General features: G+C 34.8%; 3 protein-coding genes across 3 annotated transcripts; all 3 read left to right on the top strand.

Moving 5' to 3' along the window:
• Window positions 1–2,443: 2,443 nt before the first annotated feature.
• LOC131940414 (uncharacterized) lies at window positions 2,444–5,425 on the top strand. The gene is made up of 6 exons (XM_059299020.1): window positions 2,444–2,570; window positions 2,887–2,933; window positions 3,267–3,289; window positions 3,744–3,754; window positions 3,996–4,132; window positions 4,742–5,425. Exons 2-6 carry the CDS (start codon window positions 2,894–2,896, stop codon window positions 4,948–4,950), a joined length of 420 nt encoding a protein of 139 aa, XP_059155003.1. The 5' UTR covers window positions 2,444–2,570; window positions 2,887–2,893; the 3' UTR covers window positions 4,951–5,425.
• Window positions 5,426–10,977: 5,552 nt separating this feature from the next.
• LOC131940413 (uncharacterized) lies at window positions 10,978–13,444 on the top strand. The gene is made up of 6 exons (XM_059299019.1): window positions 10,978–11,022; window positions 11,583–11,650; window positions 11,773–11,795; window positions 12,125–12,153; window positions 12,712–12,857; window positions 13,212–13,444. Exons 2-6 carry the CDS (start codon window positions 11,611–11,613, stop codon window positions 13,418–13,420), a joined length of 447 nt encoding a protein of 148 aa, XP_059155002.1. The 5' UTR covers window positions 10,978–11,022; window positions 11,583–11,610; the 3' UTR covers window positions 13,421–13,444.
• A 1,195-nt stretch (window positions 13,445–14,639) lies between these two features.
• LOC131940410 (uncharacterized) lies at window positions 14,640–21,443 on the top strand. Its single transcript, XM_059299015.1, has 7 exons — window positions 14,640–14,789; window positions 16,234–16,296; window positions 16,878–16,933; window positions 18,040–18,077; window positions 18,300–18,417; window positions 18,878–19,016; window positions 21,013–21,443. Exons 2-7 carry the CDS (start codon window positions 16,263–16,265, stop codon window positions 21,213–21,215), a joined length of 588 nt encoding a protein of 195 aa, XP_059154998.1. The 5' UTR covers window positions 14,640–14,789; window positions 16,234–16,262; the 3' UTR covers window positions 21,216–21,443.
• Window positions 21,444–23,993: the final 2,550 nt, after the last annotated feature.

Here is a 23,993-nt window from a genome sequence, read left to right as displayed (position 1 = left end):
TATACGTGTATTATATATATATATATATATATATATATATATATATATATATATATATATATATATATATATATATATATATATATATATATATATATATATATATATATATATATATATAATTACTAGCTGTATGTTATTACTTCGCTATGATGTAAAATAAATTGAAAGTAGCACTCTGAAGAAATAAGAAAAACACAATGTAGGCCGACAAACAAAAATTGTATCAATCTAAAAAAAAAATATACACACACTACAACCAAAAACAACGAAGTATCACAATCTGTTTTGTAATTCTTGTAAAAAAAATTTCTTACATAATAATTCCTGAGAAATTATTTAAGACAAGTGAAATAGGGGAAATAATCACTCTCTAAATATAAATATGTATATATCTACAAATTTAATTATAAATGTCAAAACAAATAAATAATTACTTTAAAATATAATGAAATTGTTTAACACTATTCGTGTTTACAAAATGTTTTTGTCTATAATCAGAATTTAATATAGCGTCATCATAAATGCAAAGGTATTACAACATAATGAAAGTTTTTAAAATCAGAGTTGGTATAAAGCCACACTTTTCGATACAATAAAAAAACGCTCGGAATACCAGCCTACATTTAACTAAATTTTTGTCTTTTAGTTCAAATCATATATTTTTAATTAACTACTGCTTCTTTGTGTTCTTTAAAGATCATTCTTTAACATGGTGATAGGTATGGGTTAGATCACTGTATTGATCACACACCTTTTTACTGGTAATTACAAAAACAATATTTACAGAGTTTTACGTTTAAAAAGCTAATTTTCTGGCGGCATGTTACTTTGGCACATCATTACGCGTTTTTCTACATGTACTTAACTGATCAGTTCGGGTTGGGGGGGGGGGGGGTTCAACTTCATTCACCACTGTCCGGTCACTTTAGGTCAATTATCCAACCCAGAGTATACCTAGGTGTGACATTAATGTCGCTCTACACAATTGCGGTGGTGGGGTGTGTGTCTGTTGGGGGGGGGGGGGGGTGGAGATAACGAACTCAGAGTGAACATAGCGTCAGTTTTTAGATGACTGTTCTAAACATACATATATATTACACAAATATATATTACACAAATACATATTACAGAAATAGGGAGGGGGGTTGTAACTGTTTCATATAATTTGTAATCGTAATCACTATCGCCCAAACTGTAAGAATACTACTACTTCATCGTGATAACGTTTTTGACCTTGTCAAAATTTCCCCACCACTACGCAGTTTGCTCATAAGTAAATTTAAATAGAGGTGCCACATCAGTTGTATTTGTTTCTGTATTGTAATTTTTTTTAATTGATCACACGATTCAAACTGTATATACAAAGTAATTATGTGTGAAGTTTTATGTATAACATTTTCTAATTCAATTATTCGTAAGCAAATACATTATACAGTTGCCTTAAACTTAACACCCCTCTTGCCAAGTGGTACTACCCGTTAAGGTTTTTTAAACATTGCAATGCATCGTAATGGTTATTTTTAGAATGACAAACTGATGCAGCTGTTAATACGTGTTGTAAACGTAGACACTACTAGACAAGTACAAAAATGCTTAATTGCTGCATGAAAAGAAATCTTGTGATTTACATAGATGTGACGACCAAAAATATTTTTTAACAAATATCATTGTTTAAAACTTAGAGTTTAAAAAGTTTCCAAAAAGGCGCCACTTTGCTGAAAATGGCCAGAGGGGGAGCGGCCGCTCCCCCTGCTCCCCCCCCCTGCGTACGCTACTGTTTGTACATAAAAAATTCTCTGTATAAACAAATGTGTACATACATATAGCTCTACCGTTAAAAATATGTAAATTCATATATAGATTAGGTTAAACAATTGTGTACATACATATACCTTATAAAACACGAGTAGAGGGAGAAGAGAGTGAGGTAGTACCGTATATAGTTAAGAGATAATGACCGCATGACAAATACTTGGCCATTTTGTCAGTGTTGTTTTTCTAGACCTAGAATGTGATGCATTCATTAATTATGTACATTAATTATAATTTGATAAATGAAACTTAGCAACACAGGTAATATATTTTAGCGTAACTAAGACGCAATTGTGTCAAAATAATAAAAATGACCCTGATTTGTTAACAAAAGTAGACATTTGCTTAATTGCTTATTTTAAATGATTGCGGCTTTAAAGTAAGCGGACGGTAGGCCACTTTCTAACATTTAACACATTTTGAAATCGTAAATGTTCTCTTTATCCGAATATAAGAACATCGTCTTGTACATAGCAGAACAAAAACACCGTCTAAATACAGAGGACGACCAAATAACCGGATGTACGTTATCTGAGGAAAACAGCAGTACCCAAAACATTCAGCTGTATCCGTTTCGTCGTAACGTAACCAGGAAATTAAGTGATGTCGTCAATCATGTCTTACCTGCCTATCCTGCTACAGGTAAATGTCCTTCTGCTGGATGCTATATAACGGCTGGTCACTCTACAGGTCTGGTACCAACAGACAACACAAACAGTTGCCAGAACTCTCCAGCTTCAAGCTCAACTACACAGGTAACTTTTAATTTACGTTTAACATATACAGATGTATTATATATATATATATATATATATATATATATATATATATATATATATATATATATATATATATATATTTAGACTGACTTATTACATATAGTGTGTATATATATATATAAATATAAATATAAATATATATATATATATATATATATATATATATATATATATATATATATATATATATATATATATGCCTATATTCATTTTTAGACTGGCTTGTTACCATTTAACTAAAGTTTTTTTTAATTCCAAATAAATATAACCTGAATCGTTATTCTATCTTCAGATCTACCATGGCCATTATTGCTCTACTTGGTGTTGTGCTTCTACTTGGTAAGTTGTTTTTGTGACATCTTAAAAATTAACGGGCACACTTTGTTTGGTTTTTATAAGAACTGTGTAGATAAAGGAAATTTGCCGATATAAGAAGATCATTTTCATAGATAATTCTTCTTGTGTTACAGCTAGTGTAGACTTTTAGAAGTATTTCAGTTAAGAAAGCGCAGATTTCTTTAAATGTTTTAAAGTCAACATATTAAAATGTTGTAAATGTAAATTTACGCTATATTGCAAAACTCTTTTGTGTATATTCAGCTGTACAATGATCAAATATATTTTCTCTATACTGTAAAAATATGATCTAAATAAAACATTTATTTTTTTCAGTTGCCCCATCATTCCAGCAACCGGTAAGATGAGTTTTAATTCTTGTTTTAGCTACCAGCTTAGGGTATTTATAATCACTAAATGTGTTTAAGCAAGCATATCTAAATATTTTGAGAATAAACAATGTTAACAAATTATAATTATATTCACAAAAGAAATGTATTTAAGATAGCAATACAGAGCTGTAAATCTTTATAGGAAGGTGGAGGGAGAGAAAATATGTTGAGATGTTTAAAAAATCATAAAATAAAAACGTTTTTAGAAATCTTATAACGTGCATACATTGCTTCTTTTTCTTGTAGCGTTAGACATTTTAGATTCCTATATTTGTTGTTAGAATTCTAAAAATGTATTATTGTTTTATCCAACTATTAATTGGACCGATCATAAAAAAAATAAAACACACTCTACACTCCATTTCTTCTGATTACTGTCATATGGCTAATTGATGTTTTTTATTTATTCCATGGCTTCAAGGGTGGACCAAAGTAAGTTTTTAATTATTAATTTTAAAATCAAATTTCATTCAAATATTTTAAACTACATGTAACTGGGTGTTAATATTTGCGTTTTCTGTAAAAATGTAGATTATAATTTCAAGAAACAACGTGAACATAACAAAGCTGTCTACAATTTGTTAGATTGATATTTTTTTCTGAACCAATGAGAACGTCATTCATGTAACTTGTATTTGTATTGCTTGCTTACTTTAGTTCGTTTATCCTACAGTAACTGCTACGACCGTTGTCTGTCGGCCTTCCGAAGAAATCCTAACGCCTACTTTGTATCAGGTTGTAACTGTAACCAATACGACTTCAAGAACGGAATCCCCGTAGATGATGCACGCATTGGTGGAGGCATCAGAGGTAACAGGGGATAACTTTTGTTTTACTTGCCTTAAATTGATAGCTGATGTAATAATTTAGATTCTTGTGTTGTATATTAGTAACAGTTTTTATTCATCAAAGTAATGTAGTCTGAGTTTCTTCCAGGCATCTCTTCGGGGGGGAGGGGGGGGGGGGGCGCGAAAAAATTCTACCGCCCCCCCCCCCCCCCCCGAACGAAATGAAAATTATACAATTTATATAGAAAATATATACTTTGAACAGTGTCCGCCCCCCCCAACCAGAAGAAAGTCTACCCCCCCCCCGAAAATTTCAAGTGCCCCCCCCCCCCCCCAGCGAAAAAAGTCTGGAAGAAACACTGAATGTAGTTCTGCTTTTTATTTCAACTTGGCTTTTTTATTTTCCCCTAAATAAACAAAATATGTGACAAGAAATATAGATAAAAACAAAACGCCATAGTGACAGTACTTTAGAATAACGATTTTAATTTCAACCTTTTTGTCTAAAATTATCTCGTTATGATTACGTTTTAGGTAATGGCTAGGGTAAGGAATAAATTTACAGTTAGATTCAGGTTTAGAATTCAAGTCTGGTCTTAAGCAACTTCTTTTATCGTATAACTAAACTCAGGTAACTGTGGCTACCTGGCCCCCAACTGCCGTGCCAGCCCAGGTGAATACAACGCCGTGTACAGGTACACCTACGACAACCAACTCAAGACCTGCGTCAAAGTCTTCGTCTACAACTCCTGTGCCTCGTCTTACGGCGTCGCTAGCAACGTCTTCCTGACCCAGTTGGAGTGTTCCCAGGCTTGCGAGTACAACAACAGGAAGTATTAAAGGATCGTCACAATCCCAACACTTTGATAAAATATTTTGAAGATTTAATCTAAAAACAAACAACTAATTTTTAATAAAAATGCTCTTTTAAAAATAAAATGGCCTTTTCTGAAAAAAAAAAAGAATTTTCAAAGTAAAATCGTTTATGAATAAGTGAACATTTTGTTTATTTGTGAAAACAGAAAATTGTTTATTTTAGTAGTTGTTTCTGTCAGAAAATTGTATGTAAATTTAGTTTTTTGTACTTAATTTAAAACTAGGTGTAGTTTAATTGTCTAGCAGAAAATGCACCCTTGACTGCATGGTTAAATTGTATGATAGGGTTTAATTTAGTGTGTAAGAATTTTTTTGTTTGTTACACATCAGAAAAAATATGTTTTAGAGAAAGTATTTTTTTCAGTGATTGATCTGTTTCTATCATTGCACGTGTATTTGTTCAAGTACTAGTTTAGTAAATAAATAATAGTTAATCCGACTAGACTTTGCTGTTTTTCTTTCATTATGTAGTCGCCATATTTAGAAAATGTAGTAAAAGTCAGAATGTTTTTTTTACGCCATAAACACTTTGCACAAATATCCAAATGGGAGAAGTGAATCAACTGAGGAGACACAGACAGCTGTTAAATAAAAATAAATATTGTTAACATAATATATACAAGATTGCTTATATTTCATGTTACATAATATGAAATATTAATGTCATATCTCTGGACACAACATTTAATAACATCACTGTAGCGACGAATCGACTTGTGATTTCATTTTGTTTTGCTAATTCGTGTTCGAAAAAAAGGTTGATCTTTAAAACTTGCAACCCATTAGAACAGGGGTTCCCAACCTTTATTTTTACTCTAGACCACATTCTAAAATATCGGGAGGGTGGCGGGCACCACCTATTTTAAATCGACAAACTCCTTCCATAACTTGTCATTTTCCCATAATTTATTTTCTTATTTTCTTATAGTCATAATGTATTAATAAATAATAAAAATGTTTCAAAATAATAAAATTATTTGGCATTTTTTTCAAATTGCATACACACAGAGAAATGTATTTACAAAACGTAAATAGTTACTAGATAGTGCAGTCTGGCCCGCCGCTAGACAAGTTGGGACAAGTATCGAACATATTTAATAAACCTAGGCAGTCAAAAAAAAAATTAAAACAGTAACAAATGAATAAAAATAGATCATATTTTAAAATGTTTATGAAAAAAATTCTGTCTCTGTCAAATAGTGAGAGGAGGGCACATACGAACCGTTCAGCGGGCGCCATGGCGCCCGCGGGCAGAGGGTTGGGAACCCCTGCATTAGAATAACATAAATAGCTTTCAAAATACGGGTGAAAACGTTTTTAACTAATATAATACTAATATGATAATTAAGCTTCAGGAGTTTGAGAAAATCTTTGTGTGAATTTTCTACCCAAGGAATTCTTTTCATATAATACAGAGCGCTGTTACTTAAAATAGGATAGTAATACAATACTCTCAGAATATATTAGACACTTTACCTGAGATAATATTTCAGAAAAAAGTGTTTTGACTATTATTACCCATTCCAAAAGAAATCTATTACTTATGAAAAAGACAGGTAGGCAAATAATTTTATAAATTATACATACATAGTAGGCGGGTGGCTTTGGGCAACTTTCCTCATAGTGGGCAGCAGTAATTATAATGGACGGCTGTTTTAAATGTAGGCAGCTGTTTTTTTTAAGTAGGCGTTTGAATATGAACCAGAGAGCTGTCTCTAGAGTGGGTAGCTGAATCTAGGCAGCTTTTGTGTTTTTTATATTGAAGTTTGTTTTGTCTTGTTTATTGTTGTAATGATCACGTGGGATAAAAAGCTAATAATACACCGCGGGTCAAGAATAGTCTACAGAGATGGTTTAACATTCGTCATGAAAGTTTTCAAAATAAGGTTTACATTTGTCAAGGATAAACTTCTTAAATTGGTTATTTAGATATATTTTCTCATAGTGTTAATGCAGTCCAAATTGTTTATTTATTTTTAAGATTTGCCTGCAGTCAATTAACCTTTGAACTTTCAAGTACAATTTATTTTGTTTGACTTTGATGGATCCAGTTTTAATTGACCTTGACCTAGTTCCGTCTCATTTATTTATAAAAAAAAAATTGACAAATTTTCATTTTGTGCCATTTTACTGACAGCAGTACATGAAAAATATTTTAACCTTACACGCGAAACGTCATCATTAATAATCCTGCTCTATTAAACATCATGGCATTGACCGCTCAAATATTCTAAACGAACGAAAACATGGGAACAGACTGTTGATAAGCTTGGCTAAAATGCAACACTGGTTTCACTTGATTGATATTAAATTGCAAACTGCAATTTTGAACAGCTGGGTGTGTGTGTTAAACACAACTAACCTCTATATATAACTTCTTCTTTACCAATACGATACCTCACTGCTTCTAATAATTAGTTGTTTTTTTTTCTCTCTAAAATCTAAGTCTCATACAAAAAGTTTCCAGGAGTAAATTGTGTTGAGGCCTTAGTGTTCCTACAATGGTAACTAGTCGTGTTATATAAGGTGGGCTGGTTTGAGGTAACGTCATTATACAACGTTATATCGGGGTAGAAGGGGTTGGATGATTATGTGATGTACGTGTGTTACATGCATCACGAATTAGCATATATTAGATTATATGGCTGTAACTGTGTTCCTTAAAAAAATGTTCCGAGAAATTATATATATATATATATATATATATATATATATATATATATATATATATATATATATATATATATATATATATATATATACCTATATATTTGTGAAAAAAAGTATATATTGATAATTTATTATTATTATATATCATGTTTGTGAAAAAGAAGGTATATAATAATATACTTATGCAAAAATAATATGTTACTATGTAGCGCAACAGCCAGGATCTATCTGTGAGAAACGGGAGAAAACACAACTTTCCACCGTATCTGAATGCTCTGGCTACTGAGGGTCATCAAACACAGGACGCTCCACCTGTCAGAGTTTACCTGTCAGAGGACACCATCCATAGCCCACCTGTCGGTGTCCACCTGTTCGGCCAGAAAATTAACACCGGTTTAATTAATATCACGTGCGAGAGCAGCCCAGGTACCAGCAAGGCTTTTAACTGGTGTTTTATAAATTATGGTGTTTTATAAATGGTTTTTTATAAATGGTGTTTTATAAATGGTGTTTTATAAATGGTGTTTTATAAATGGTGTTTTATAAATGGTGTTTATAAATGGTGTTTTATAAATGGTGTTTTATAAATGGTGTTTTATAAATGGTGTTTTATAAATGGTGTTTTATAAATGGTGTTTTATAAATGGTGTTTAATAAATGGTGTTTTATAAATGGTGTTTTATAAATGGTGTTTTATAAATGGTGTTTTATAAATGGTGTTTTATAAATGGTGTATTATGTTGTCGTTTATCAGTGTTGGTTAGGGTTATGCTTGAAAAGAAATTTAGTTTCTAAAATCAGTCTTGTCCTCTTATAAATCTTTAGCTAACAACCAATTGCTAGCTATTGTCTTTGTGATGCCATTGTATTGTAGGGCTAAATTTAAAAAAAACTTATGTAAAACTTTACCTACGTTTGAAGTTCAAATAACTCGGTTCTGTTGACTTAAGAGAAATTTTCAGCGTATCCATGACAAAACGTAAAGAAAGCTTGAGCAATCGAGTTAAAGAAAAGCTTGATAATCTTGTATATATATATATATATATATATATATATATATATATATATATATATATATAAATATATATATATATATATATATATATATATATGTTCGTGTGTGCGAATGTGTATGTAACTATGTACATAGGCAAGTATACTCTGTAATTAACGTATAAGAAAATACTCTATATTTTCTATTTATATACACTAAAAGATTAACCGCACATTTCAAACTTAACTTTTGTGATTAACGCTTTTGTTTTTAATCATATAATTGATTCTTCATCAATTATATTCAAGGATGATCGTTTTATGTGAGAACAGTTGCTTATTTTTTTTTTCGTAAAATATTCAGGTTTCATTACTTTTGCTTTCACGTAGTAATCAAGACTGTAGTAATCGTGTGTGTACAAAATTGACGTTTAGTGCAGCTTTAATATTATTTACTTGCTTTGATTTCTACAAAGGCTTTCTTAGTTCAGTCGAAAAAATTCACAATCACAGAACCTACTTAGTGTCTCACCTCTTACTTTAGAGCATGGGTCTTCAAATTTTTCAGACCGAGGGCCGCATTGACTATCAAATATCAGTTCGGGGGCCAGAGTTTCCTCACGGCATATCTTCGGTGTTACGGAGCCCCCACCCAAAAAAACATCTACCGCTCGCCCCCCCCCCCCCCCCCAACAGAATATAATTTATATACAAATATATACAAAGTTCAAGTACCGCCCCCCCCCCCCAGAGAAAAAAATCTGAAAGAAACACTGTCGGGGGCCGACAACACACTCGAGGTCTAATTTTGCTCTCAAATTATTCTTCACGTATTCTATATCTATGGTCGAGCCCATGTGATCTTATTAAATTCGCCATCTTCACCGCAGGATTCTGTACACTGCTAATGTCCTTATATTTAGCACACAAAGCTTGCTGATGAATAATAGAGTGCAGGAGCATTGGTTGTAGAATATTTTTCTCATTCGCTTGTCCAACCAAGCCTTTCTTTATGCCACTAATATCCTTTTCCCCATCAACAGTCAGGTAACTGAGGTTAGTCCAGTCCAAGTTATAATCAGAAAATGTTTTCTTTAAATTATTCAATATATCCTCTCCGGTAACAGTGCCATACATATTATGTAGGGAAGCCAGCACTTGTGTCATGTTTATGTCTTCATCCACGCCCCTAATGAACATAAGCAGTTGAGCTGTCCAGCGACTCATCCATTACAATTAAAAAATTGCGAAACGTGCTTGCATTTTTCGCTATTTGAGTCACGACGTTTTCACCAATGTCTGCAACACGGTGGGCAAAGGTATTTGCACCCAAAGCTATATTTTCCAATTGTTTTTAATTTTGTGGGCAAAGTTCCTCAGCCACCTCCAACAGACATTTTTTTCGTGGACAAAAAGATCTCCGCGGGCCGGATGAGAGGACCTTGCGGGCCGCATCGGCCCGCTGCCGTAGTTTGGAGACCCCTGCTTTTGAGCCACACAATAGTTAAACTCAGCTGCTAACACTGACTGATCACTAATATACAAGAAGAAATAGTTTTGTCGATGGCATTCAATGGGTTTAACACTTAATGGAAGATAGAATGTATTTAGAATGTAGCGGTAATATCAACATATTAGAATCGAGATGTTACCCAAGTGCAATTCAAACAACAAATGTTTTATTTACAAAGTTAGCTTCCAGGAAACTAACTAACCTTAACTACCCCCCCCCCCATGCCCCTGCAATTATTTTATTTCCACGTTTGATTTACAGCTGTTTTTACTGAGATGTCATCCTAGTGCAAAATGACCTTAAGGTTTTGATTACAAAGCTAGCTGTCAGGAAATTAACTAGATTCACCCTCCCCCCCCCCCCCACAAAGTATTTGCACATTTGTCCCCACCCTTGTTTTACAGCTGTTCTTACAGTGATATTAAAATATTTTTATCAGAGATGTCATCCTAGTGCAAATTATTGTTGTTTTTTTTTAAAAATGTTCCCAAACTTTTGCTTACAAAAATAGCTGTCAGGAAACTAACTAACCACACACACCCTCACCCCCCCCCCTTGCACATTTATCCCCACCCTCATTTTATATCTGTTTTTGCACTTCACAACCCTGCATTTGAATTAAGTCAAGTTTTTTCCCCCCAACGTTTGCCCTTATTGTAAGTTTTTGCAGAAACCTCTAGCAAATAATTCGTCAAGTGCCATGACCGTTTGACCCGGATCCATGTCCATCTTGACCAATCCCAGAACAGGAAATCGTGTCCCGTTTCCTTGTGACAGTTGCTGGCAGTATAAAACTTGTCCAGTTCTTGGGAGATCTTCACACAGGACAGGCCAGATTTTTACAAGCGTCAAGTCTACAGGTGAGAGATGCCGGTTTGGTACTTCATTCAATGTTTAATTTCATGCACTTTCTTGTAGGCTATTCAGGAACATCGGTCTCATTTAGAGCAGTTATTTGTCATTAACGCTTACTAGTGTATAAAAATAAACAATAGAAATAAACAATATGGCTTTAAACTAGAAACATTTTGGTTTCAATTTAGGTGCAGTTTCGTTTCAAATTTTAAATTAGGGATTATTTATTTTTAAATTAGGAACATTTTGATTTTAAAAAAGAGATGATTTAGTTTTAAATTTCTGACAATGTGGTTTCAAATTTAGGATAATTTAGTTTCTAATTACGTCAGTTGTGTTTCAACCTCAGGAGAAAATGTTTACTCCGTACTCAGTAAACTAAACATTTGAACAAAATATATGTCCATGGTTAAACGCAAGAAGCCGCTGTAAAATTTTTCTTGGTTTGTACATCTCTCAAGCCTCAGCAGTTTGCACCAAGTCAATCAAATTTTTTAAATTTAGTATTTAACAAGTTGTATACTTCTTTTTCTAACCTTCGCAAAAATTACAAATTTTAAAATAGAATCTACTGACAGACCGATCGACTGAAAATGGTTTTCCTTGCTGTGTGCGCGTTTCTGTTGGCACTTGGTAAGTAAAACTCTCTCACTACAACCAGGTTTGTTTCGTTAAAATATATTTGTAAATTTAATACATTGCTTTCTATTAGTGTCATGTATTAAAAAAATATTTTTATATATTTTTCTTTCCAGCCGCCCCTTCCTTTCAACAACCCGTGAGTTAATTTAACTTATATTTTTACCTCCAGAATTTATATGCATAGCTGTAAAAACTGTAGGTTTCTTAAAGAGCTAAAAATGATGAATGTAATGTGTCTTAAATGATGCGTCATAAAAAATGAGTTCAAGCTCTGAGTTCACCAAAGCGATTGTTGTCAAATTGATACCACAATGTTTTAGAATAAAGTTGAAACGCTAATCCAAAACTTAATGGTTAAAAAGCTAACCCAAACTCGATGTTTAATACGATAATCCAAACTCGATGTTTAATACGATAACCCAAGCTTGATGTTTAATACGATAATCCAAACTTGATGTGTTTCAGGGTTATGTTGATGGCCTAGTAGGTAACATGTAAGTTTTTTTTTTTCTTTTGTTACTCTACAGCGAAATAGTAACGAGTTTATTTATTTAAAAAATATTGTCTAGCAAGCCCACATGATAGTTATCTTTGTAGTGTTTTAAACTGCAAAAACTACCTTTAAAAATGTTGAATGCACTTTGCTTAGAATCAAGTTTAAAAAGCATATTCCAAGACAATGAACTCTGTGTCTGATAAGAATATTGATATATGTCAGTACCTTTTTGAACCTGACAAGCGAAGTAGACCAACTATGTTTGTGACCTCGCCATATTAAGGGTTAGTGTGATAGGAAATATGTCCAGCCGCCATTGGTTTCCTTAACGTGAGTCAGGTAAACATCAGAGCTGGGAGGACTCTGGGACTAGCTTGAACACGGATTCGAACACGAGACTTTCGAGTTAGCAGTCACATGCTCTACCATTCGACCACGCCGATTCATATTGATACAATAATAACATATATATATAAACATGTTAAATGCATTATATATACACATTTTAAACGCAGCATTCTAAAAATGGCTTACCGTAAGCACAAATCTTCCTCAGTAACCAAGGCAACTGCTACGACCGTTGCTACAGCGCTTACCAGGTCAACCCCAACAGGTATCTGGTCACTGGGTGCAACTGTGTCCAGTACGACTTTACCCAAGGTCCCATTGGTGGTCCGGTCAAGGGTCAGCCAATCAGGGAAGGTGAGACAAAACATCTTATGTATTATAGAAATGTGTAGTAGCAGCTAATGTAGTTTATAGATAAATAAAAAAAAAAAATATATATATATATGTGTGTGTGTGTGTGTATATATATATATATATATATATATATATATATATATATACACACACACACACACACATATATATATATATATATATATATATATATATATATATATATATATATATATATATATATATATATATATATATATATATATATTCCTTTGTGTGTACTTGTAATAATGGGATACGTGAAATGAAAGTACAAATGTAGCATAGTGTTTAGATCTAAAGTTATTTTTTATGTGGTTGACCTTTCCCCTGCAGGTCACTGTGGCTACCTGTCGGCCACCTGCCGGGCTAACCCAGGGGACTACAACACGGTGGTCAGGTTCACCTTCGACTACCAGCTCCAGAACTGTGTCAAGGTCTCCGTCTACAGCTCCTGCAGCTACCAGGTGGGCGTGTCCAGCAACATCTTCCCCAGCCAACAGGAGTGTCTTAGAACCTGTCAGGCAATCAAGGGAGGCTACTGAAATTTTGTTCAAATATATTCAATAAAGTCATAATTTTTATTTTTTTTTCGTTTTTTTTTTTTGTTGTTGTGTACAATTGTTTCGCTAAAATGTTTTTATTGTTAAAAAAAGAAATGTCGAGATTAGCTAACAGCGTTACTGTTATGCAAAGATGATGAAGGACGTATTGGAGTAAAAATTCTTAAAGATTTATTTAAGTATCACTAAGTCCGAGAGGGTGACTTTATTTAAGTTCATTTTGAAATTAATTTTTGTTTCATTTATTTGGTTGAGCTAAAACTGGTTTGAAGTATGTTTTATTAATTTAAATACAAAACTCTGGTTATTGTAAAAGCCTACATCATCAGTTTAAAAATAAATAACAACCGCAAAGAACCTCACCTTTCTCTAAGTAGAGTCTCATCAATGAGTGACGTCACCCTATGCATGACGTCATCGTGCCCCTACACACGGCTAGTGATATACTGCTTGTTTCACACTAGGTAGTAAGTGATTGGTGATCAGTTAGTTAAATCACAGCACAGAAGTAGTCAAATTACAAGACCTTACATTATACCTTAGTAAATTGCAACATTATAATCTTTATACAATAATCATCTTCATCATAACATTGTACACAATAATCTACTTCATTATAACCTAGTACATTATAATCTACCACATTAGGAACTAGTAGATTGTAATCTACTACATTAGTAAATGATAATTGACTAAATCAGTACTTTATAATCGACTGCTTTATAAGCTAGTCAATTATAATCGACTACATTATAAGCTAGTAAATTATAATCGACTACATTATAAGCTAGTAAATTATAATCGACTACATTATAAGCTAGTAAATTATAATCGACTACATTATAAGCTAGTAAATTATAATCGACTATATTATAAGCTAGTAAATTATAACATGGTATACTTGAAACTAGAGCAGATGATAAAATTAAAGGAAATAATTTGATTTATTCGATAAAAAACCAAACTTAATAATTATTCACCACCCCCACCCCATCACCTTCTCTTTTAAAAGTTATTTTTCTGAGTTAAAGCAATTCTAAAACATCAAACATTTTTAAAGAAAATTTATTCGAAAACACGTGACCGCTTTAGTACTCGGGTTCACCCCCGCCCCCTCCCTCGCCCCACTTAAGTGACGCCCTTGTCGCTGATGTCACCCAACCTGACAGGTCATAGATCAAGATTTCCCTCCCAGGGCTCTACCGATCCCACCAGCTAAGAAAAAAATTGATCTCTGTTTTCATGTTTTGATATACAAGTTTCGGCACTAGGTGAAATCAGTAGGAACTAAAATTTGATCAGGACACAGGTTCGATCCAATCTAGTGTCGACGTTTTGGGTTTAAGTTAGGGTAAGTTTTTCTTTTACGTACGCAGCGAATTTTTATCTATTAGCGATACACTGTAGGGTTACATACACACATTAATTAAGTTAATTCGTCTTTCCCATTATAGCATTGAACCGATTCAGGCATTATTTAATTAATGAACAAACTAATAGTTAATTACGAATTCTCGAAATAAAAAAAATATTTAAACCTGTTTAGGAGGAGGATGGTGGTGATGTAGGGCTGGGGAAGTAGAGTTCCTGTATTTTATTTTTAGCAAACTGATGTTGTAGCTCCAGTGTAAGCATATACAGGTTCCATTCTCAGACGTAGGACTCTGAGGCGTGATATGAACGGGGGGGGGGGGGATGCGAGCCTCTACCCCGTCCTCCTCCCACCTCTAATGATCACACACTAATGTAGTGGTTCGGGTAGGGCGGATAAGAACAAATTTAAATGTAAAACTTTTTTTTTTAAACTAATACTTGGTAAACCACCATAGAAATGTTCACGTTAACACATTAATTCAATGGAAAGATTATCAGGCAGAAATGAAATGAAATTTCCATGGAGAATCCTGTTAATGTGAAATGTTTCTCAACAATAAACAAGGAAAAACAACTCTGCCGACAGGAAGTTAATGAGTGTATAAAATATAGGTCAAGGAAATACTAACTTTCTATTGGTATTCATAAGAAGTCTCTAATAACATCACATCACATACTTTACTAGACAAAACATTACGTTTATCATTGTAGTCTTATTTCTAATGAAAACATCGAAACACAAGAAGATAAGCATTTTATTTAGTATGATGTTTGCCACACGAAGAGCTACAGGCACAATTTTTAATAGACCTCCGTGACTGAATAGTTTTACGATGTACGCATGTTGCCACTATGCTACATCACGGTTTTGGGTTAAGGTAAGGCCGTTTGGTCATTAAGGTCGGTGGAGTTAGCCTCAGGCGAGTTTGTAATTAGTGTGATTAGCGAGCCTCGTTATCAATGGAAAGAAATAGAGGAGGAAACGTACAAGCACATTCAGGTTAAGTGACAGTTTTTTGTTGTCTTATTGTCAAAATGTGTAAGATGAGCACTCAAGCTAATGTACATAATCTACATACATAAACTAACATAGACGAGCCATTGCACATAATCTACATACATAAGCTAACATAGACGAAACATTGAACAAAATCTACATACATAAACTAACATAGACGAGCCATTGCACATTATCTACATATATAAACTAACATAGACGAGCCATTGCACATAATCTACATACATAAGGTAACATAGACAAGCCATTGCACATAATCTACATACATAAGGTAACATAGACAAGCCATTGCACATAATCTGCATACATAAGGTAAAATAGACAAGCCATTGCACATAATCTAAGCCAATATAATAAACCCACCCTCATAAGTTTAACATTTAACGAATGCTACATTAAACAGGTACTGGTTACAAAAACAAAAACAAAACGATGAAACTTCTTCTCTTGGGCGTTCTCGTGTGTGGTGAGTAGAACTGTTGATTTTTTAAAAATGCTGACATTTTTGTGTGCTCAGTGAAAATATGTTGAACTTTAACATAGCTTTGGCCGGACTGTGCTTATTAATTTAGGTTTGACAATTTGATATGTTTTTGGTTGCCATTAAAACCAGTTTAAAAAGTTGAAAATAAAAATGTGTCTTGTGAATTGTTAATACAGTAATTGTGAAATTTTCGGGAACCAAATGTGTATTAAAAGAGTGCCACGCTAGTCTTATAGACTAATTATAAGCCTATATCATGGTTATGGTTGAGATTATTTATCTCCTGGGTTTTAATTTAGATGGGCGAGAAGATGCATTTGTTTTTTTCTTGTTATCATTTAAATAACAGCTTTACCTATGTCGGGGACGTCTTGTGTGCTATTATTTAATCCAACATTTTATTTCTTTGGACGGTTAAGAATATTTTTATTTTGTTGTTTTTTAGTTAAATAAACAAAACATGTTGTTTTTATCAATATATTTTATTTAATTTATTTAAAACGTTTCTATTTGGTTATGTTTGAGTTAAATCAACAAGGACATTTATATTGGGTATCTTTCAGTTTCTCAATCTTCACAACAGGAGGTCACTGAGGTCAGACTAGCACGTGACCCACGGGTATGTTGATGTAAATATTACACATAGTTTAGTGACCCCCGGGTATGTTGATGTACATATTTTAGTCTAGCTGCTAGAAAATAATAAATTGGTTTTCGACTTAACTTTTCCGTTTAAAGGTCATTAGGAGTAATGTCACAGAATTGTTAAATTATTTGAGGGGGAAGGTGTTTTAAAATGTTACTTAGCGTTATTTGTAATAGGGAAGTGGGTTTATAGGGTATGTGTTCATTATGTTTTGTTACATATTATTTTCAAGATTCCTTACGTCACATCAATAACAAAAACCTCAAGCGCTAAAATATCAACTAATATTCAAACTAAAATTTAATCAACAGGCATCAGATAAAATTAGATTTATTTTAGTAGTTAATTTGAGAAGCTTTAAAAAAAATATAAAAAATTGTAGGGCCTAGATTTAGCTAGTGTAAATTATATTGATAGTGTAAAATGTATAATATGTTTCATAAAGTAATGTAATTGACATAACAATGTCATAGCGTATTGAATGAAGTTTTCGAGTGTTCCAACCCATTATTCAAAAATTTTATTAATTTTTTTTTTCCTTTTTATAAAAACCTGTGTTTTGTTTAATTAATTTTTATTATTCATAAAAAAGTCAATTTTAAAATAAAAAAAACAAAAAATTTAATTTGTGGTCAATGGGAGGTAACACTATAAATACTTTAGACGTTAAAGATTTGCAGAGTTATTACCCTTCCTTCTTGTCACTGCGTGCAAATACTTATTTGTTGTCTATGGGAGGTGACAATATCTACTTGCAGTTTTATCCTTTGAGCTTGTTACTGCGTGGAAATATTTATTGTAGTCTAAGGGAGGTAACAATACAAATTCTTTATAAATTAAAGATTAACGGAGTTACGTTTCTTTCTGCTTGTTACTGCGTGGAAATATTTAATTGTTACTTCCCCTTGACCACAATTTTTTCAAAAGAAGGATTATAGCTCAGATTTTTTTTAAAAATTGTATTTATAAATTGTCTTTATTTTTGTTGGTGGTCGACATTTAAACGATACTAATAGTAATAAGCTGCGGAGCTACTGACAATAGATCTACGAACACACAATTTTAATTCTCTATTTCAGGTAGGACAAGATTTTATAAGCGGTTTGGCAGGAAACGTGTAAGTGAATGAAACATTTAATAGGATTAATCAATGAGTAGTAACTAATTACTGCCCACAAAATCTCTTCATATACCGTAGCGCCCAGAAATTCATGAAAATGATTCATCTGATTTAAAATAGGAAAATTCACACTAAACATCATCATAAATGGTTTTTGAAAATGCTTAAAATTTTAAAATTCATTTTAAAAATTCCTTTGATTTGATGTCTGTGTTGCAGTAACTATGGCAACTGCTATGACCGTTGCTACACCGCTCACAGGATCAACCAGAACCACGTAGCGGGCTGCGAGTGTGGTCAGTTTGATTACACAAGTCTAGACACTGACCACAACTGTGTAAGTAGATGTGGGTAGCATGGGGAACAAGTAGACCTTAAGGAACATAGGGAACATATGGGTCATATGGAATATATGGGACATGGGGAACATATGGGTCATATGGAATATATGGGACATGGGGAACATATGGGTAATGGGGAACATATGGGTTATGGGGAACATATGGGACATGGGGAACATATGGGTAATGGGGATCATATGGGTCATATGGAATATATGGGACATGGGGAACATATGGGACATTGGGAACATATGGGACATGGGGAATACGTCAAACATTGAAAACATTGAAAATTGGAACTTATGGAATATATTGGCCACGGGGAAGATATGGAAAATGACATCTTTAGAATGTTTTTAAAAGTTGTTTCCCATGGTTGTTTAGTGAACACGATCTAACATTTAAATATAAAAACAACATTTTCTTCAATTTTACTTTTTCCACGGAATATTCCAGAACTGTCCAGCCGGAACTGTGTGCCAGAGAGAGTTTGGTCGAACGTCCTGTGTCTCACGTGGACACATCGGAGGTCGTCTCATCGGGGGCGGGCGCTATGGAAGCGGGGGTCAGACCGCGGGTCAAGTGCCAGGAAAAGGTAACTCAACATAACCTGTTTGATTTCAAATTGAATATTGTTGATTAACGTTAACAAGAACCCGCGGACTACACGCATTGTGTTCCTGTTTTATTTTTTCCTGGAATACATGATGTAAACATGTTGGCCATTTGAACCGACTACCTATCTACTTTAACTCAACCGCTCCGTTGTGACGTACATGCCTTGTGTGACTGGTACTCGAACCAGGGACCCCTGGATTGAAAGTCAAGCCACAACACACATGGGTTGGCGTGGTCAGGTCGGTAAAGCTCATGGTTGCTTAATCAAAAAGTACCAAATTAGAACCCCCGGGCAGATGAGGCTCAATCCCTGGGGACAGCACCCTATGTAGGAGAGACAACTCCAAATTCAAACAATGTACTGCTGTTTTGTAGTTTGTTTCTGGATGGACAAAGGTTATGGAAGCATAGCCAAAAAGAAAAGCAGGCTTATGAGGCGCCTAACAAGTTAAACAGTAATACTTAATTGTGTTGGAGGTAATCACGCCCAACATTATAATTATGAACGAAGAAGAAAAAGAACAACAGCAGGCAACCTATTACTCAAATCGTAAATAAACTACATAATAATAGCCCAATATTTAGTTTGCCGCACCCCGCCCCCCCCCCCCCCCCCATCGTTTTAAGACGCTAAGTGTAATACCAAAATGTTATAGATTGTGATTTGTGAAGTGCTTGTCACCTACAAGTAGACAGGTTTTGATGGCCGTGTTAACTATTTGTTAACACACAAAGAACAATAACTCGTGTTGATCACGCGTTATGTGTACACGGTGACCTAATTTAACCTCAATGATGTAGTCATAGGCGGCTTCCAAAAATAACTGAAGGATCTGACAACATAATGAACACAATGCCTTTGTCTTAACAAACTCGATGTTTCCCTGTCTTATGCTGTTGTTTTGATTAATTAAATTAAACTTTAGCGTAATGTCTAGTCTTTGATTTTCTACTGCAGCTGTATTTACGCGTGTCCCTTGCTAGACAAGAATCGAAAAGTTCTATGTTTTGTAGACCAGACAAAAATGAGCTAGAACAAAGGTTACAATATTGCCGCCATTCGACAGGTGTGACATTAGCTTAGTCATACTTTATAATTATATCGCTAATTGTTTGAAGGATTAAAAGATTAATGTAAAATACGGATGAGCAGTTGCAGGCCAGGGGAGGGGGGTGGGGGGGTGCCCTCTGGCGTGGGGTGGAGTGGAGCCTAGCATGCCGCACACATCTGTTGTAAAAGTCATCCTCTGTCGACTTTGCTGCTGTTGACGTTTACTTTAGGGGCACCGACAGCATGCCTATATTATCCTAGCTACGCCATTGTACATTAGAAGAGATCTTACGTGTTTTTTAAAGACTGAAAAAGCTATAAATCGACCCAACCCCCCTAAAAATGACCCTTATAGAACAGCTTGATTATATGCAGAGGCGTAGTGAGGGGGGGGGGCGGACCGCACCGGGTGACACCATTTAGGGGGGGTGACACCAAGGCAAAAAATAGCAAAATATATAGAGAAAAACTTGAGGGGGGATGCAAATCGAACGTTTGAGGGGGGGGGGGGGGTGCAAATCGAAAACTTGAGGGGGTAGGGGGTGCAAATCGAAAGTTTGAGGGGGGGGGGGGTGTAATTCGAAAATTTGTCGCTACGCCTCTGGGGGTGACACCTTTAAGTGCCGCACACATATATAAATATATATATATATATATATATATATATATATATATATATATATATATATATATATATATATATATATATATATATATATATATATATATATATATATATATATATATATAACATCACGTAATATGTTACATATACCATTATGTAATATGTTATATATAACATTATGTAATATATTAAATTTAACATTATGTAGTATTTTACACATAGCACTATGACCTACTAGCATCCCGCCATGCGTTAAATCAATAACTTGACCGTATCGATGAATCGATCTCTCCCCAGAACACTGCGGGTTCCTGGCCACCAGGTGTCGCGCCAGTCCAGGTGAGCAGTACACGACGTACAGGTACACGTACGACTACCAGAGCCAAGCCTGTGTCAAGGTCGCTGTCTACCTGACCTGCTCCACCCAGTACGGGGTCGGCACCAACCTGTTTGAGAACCAGATCGAATGTTCCAGAGTCTGTGAGTTGAACAGAGGCTGAGAAATGGCACGTACCTGATCCCGGGGGATGAGAGCTGCCACACCCTGACCCCACACGCCAGGAGAAATACCTTTGAACTATCATTATGCCTTTTATAACGGTTGGATACAAGGAAAAAATTATGCAATATCAATAAATCAGTTGTATAAACAAAAATAGAATTGCAGAGAAATTTTAGGTCAACCTTTGCAAGAAAATATATTTAAACTGAGACCGATGTATGCGATAATAAAAAAAAATAATAACTAAAAAAACTATTTTCTTTTGACTTATTAAAATCGGTAGAACATGTAGAAACTAAAATGCTATTCATGTTCTTATAGAGTTTTAAAGTGCAAGTAATATTTTAACTCGCACGTACATGAAAGATGACTCGTTTAAATCATACTGTTGGAAAACTTGGGTACGACTTATAAAGACATTACATACACTAAAACATCACATACACTACACACAACACATATACTAAAACAACACGGTATAATTAAAACCCAACCTGCATAATAATACCACATACACCCGGATTATAGAACAATATGTCGTACATTCTGATCGACTAGAGCAGGGGTCTCCAAACTACGGCCCGCGGGCCGGATGCGGCCCGCGAAGTCCTCTCATCCGGCCCGCGGAGATCTTTTTGTCCAAGGAAAAATCGTTTGTTGATGATGGCTGAGGAACTTTGCCCAGAAAAATCAAAGACATGTCTGGAAGAAACTGGCCCCCGAACTGAAATTTGATAGTTAATGCGGCCCTCGGACTGAAAAGTTTGGAGACCCCTGGACTAGAGTGTACTTTAGAAGGCGAAGATCCACCTAAATCTTCTTGTAGATTCTTAACTCAACCAACCCTCATCACGAATACGTTGTTTTCATTTAGCTCCCCCCTCTCCCACCAAGCACATCACAATAACCGATATTTAAAATGTGTAAAAGGACCCACTACACGACACAATGGTCGCAGACAATATGGACTCTGAAATATGGATTATGAACACAAAGCAAGAATGACATCTATCAATATACAGTATGGCCTATATTAGATCTAGACCAGACTCCAGCTGATATCGAGTCAATGATCGATCGTATCAATGGCGTCACTAGACGGGTGACATCCCCTGAGGTGTTTTTGTCACTTTCAAACGACTTGAAATAGGGTGAACTTAAAACTAGTAAATCTTTGAAGTTGTCGCTCTATCCTTAAACTTGTCTATCGCTTTGGCAAATAGTTCAATCAACTAGAAAAAGCTGATCTTATTAAAGCGGACAATTTGTTTTCGTTTTGGTGTCACCTCTTTATATGGTGTCACCACTTTGTATGGTGTCACCTCTTTATATGGTGTCACCTCCTTGTATGGTGTCACCTCTTTATATGGTGTCACCACTTTGTATGGTGTCACCTCTTTATATTGTGTCACCTCCTTGTATGGTGTTACCTCTTTGTATGGTGTCACCAATTTGTATGGTGTCACCTCCTTGTATGGTGTTACCTCTTTGTATGGTGTTACCTCCTTGTATGGTGTTACCTCCTTGTATGGTGTTGTGTTACCTCCTTGTATGGTGTCCCTCTTTGTATGGTGTTACCTCCTTGTATGGTGTTGTGTTACCTCCTTGGATGGTGTCCCTCTTTGTATGGTGTTACCTCCTTGGATGGGGGCACATCCACCCCCGCCTTGTGACGCTACTGAAATGTACCTACCAGACAGCGAGTTAATGTACGCAGTGGCATCACCAGTTCGGGTGTCACCAGGTGCGATAACCCAGGGTGTCACCCCACCCCCACCTACAATTTGGCATTTTCAGATTGATGTCACCACACTGTTCTACTTTTTAATTAATTAATGATTTTTTGTTGGATAAAACATTATTTTAACTGTAAATTTTACAATTTAAATTTAGTGTCACCACTAAAGTTGCTGTCATCTAGTGCGGACCACACCGCGCCCCCCCCCCTAGTGACACCATGGAATATACAACTGTACCTCCGAGCTAGATCTACAAGCTAATTGTATATAACATACGGCGCTAACTTCTGTGTAACTACCAACAATAACGCTATAAAGACACAAACTACTAAGTAGGCTACAAACTTTAAAGAACGATATGGGGCGCAAAACTTAGTAAGATAGCCTACACTTGTTAACAACATACTAAACATGAGGCACTCTTATGTATTTCAGATTGTGCTGTTGTCTTAATGTTAAAACAATCGTGTACACAACGAGAGATGTTTAATACATATATATTTCTTCATCCCGCAACGGAAGTGTTTTCTTTCTAAATATAGAATCTAGTGCACGTGAACTTGTTGGTATGTAGGTCATATGGTCACGAGGTTATCAAACAAAAGAAAGGAATTTTTTTTTAACTTACCTAATTCGTATATTCATTGTCGAATATCTGTATAATGGAGGGGGAGAGGGTGTGTGTGTGTGTGATGTTGGTCCCCCCCCCCCTCTAATGAGAGCCAGAACTATAAATATGAAAATTCCTATATTTATTTTCTCATATTTTCTAACTCTTTAATACTTAAAAGTAAAACATCGGAACAGAGTTTCTTCCAGGCATCTCTTCGGGGGGGGGGGGGGGGGGGCGAAGCCCCCCCCGAAAATTTTTTACCGCCCCCCCGAACGAAATGAAATTTATATAATTTATATAGAAAATATATACTTTTAACAGTGTCCGCCCCCCCGGAGAAAGTTTACCGCCCCCCCGAAGATTTCAAGTGCCCCCCCGGAGAAAAAAGTCTGGAAGAAACACTGCATCGGAAGACAATACCAAA

The sequence above is a fragment of the Physella acuta genome, unplaced genomic scaffold (genome assembly GCF_028476545.2).
Source record: "Physella acuta isolate Inbredline_101_S28 unplaced genomic scaffold, ASM2847654v3 ptg000316l, whole genome shotgun sequence".
In the NCBI taxonomy this organism is placed as follows: Eukaryota; Metazoa; Mollusca; class Gastropoda; family Physidae; genus Physella; species Physella acuta.
This window is presented reverse-complemented; position numbering and strand designations above follow the sequence as displayed.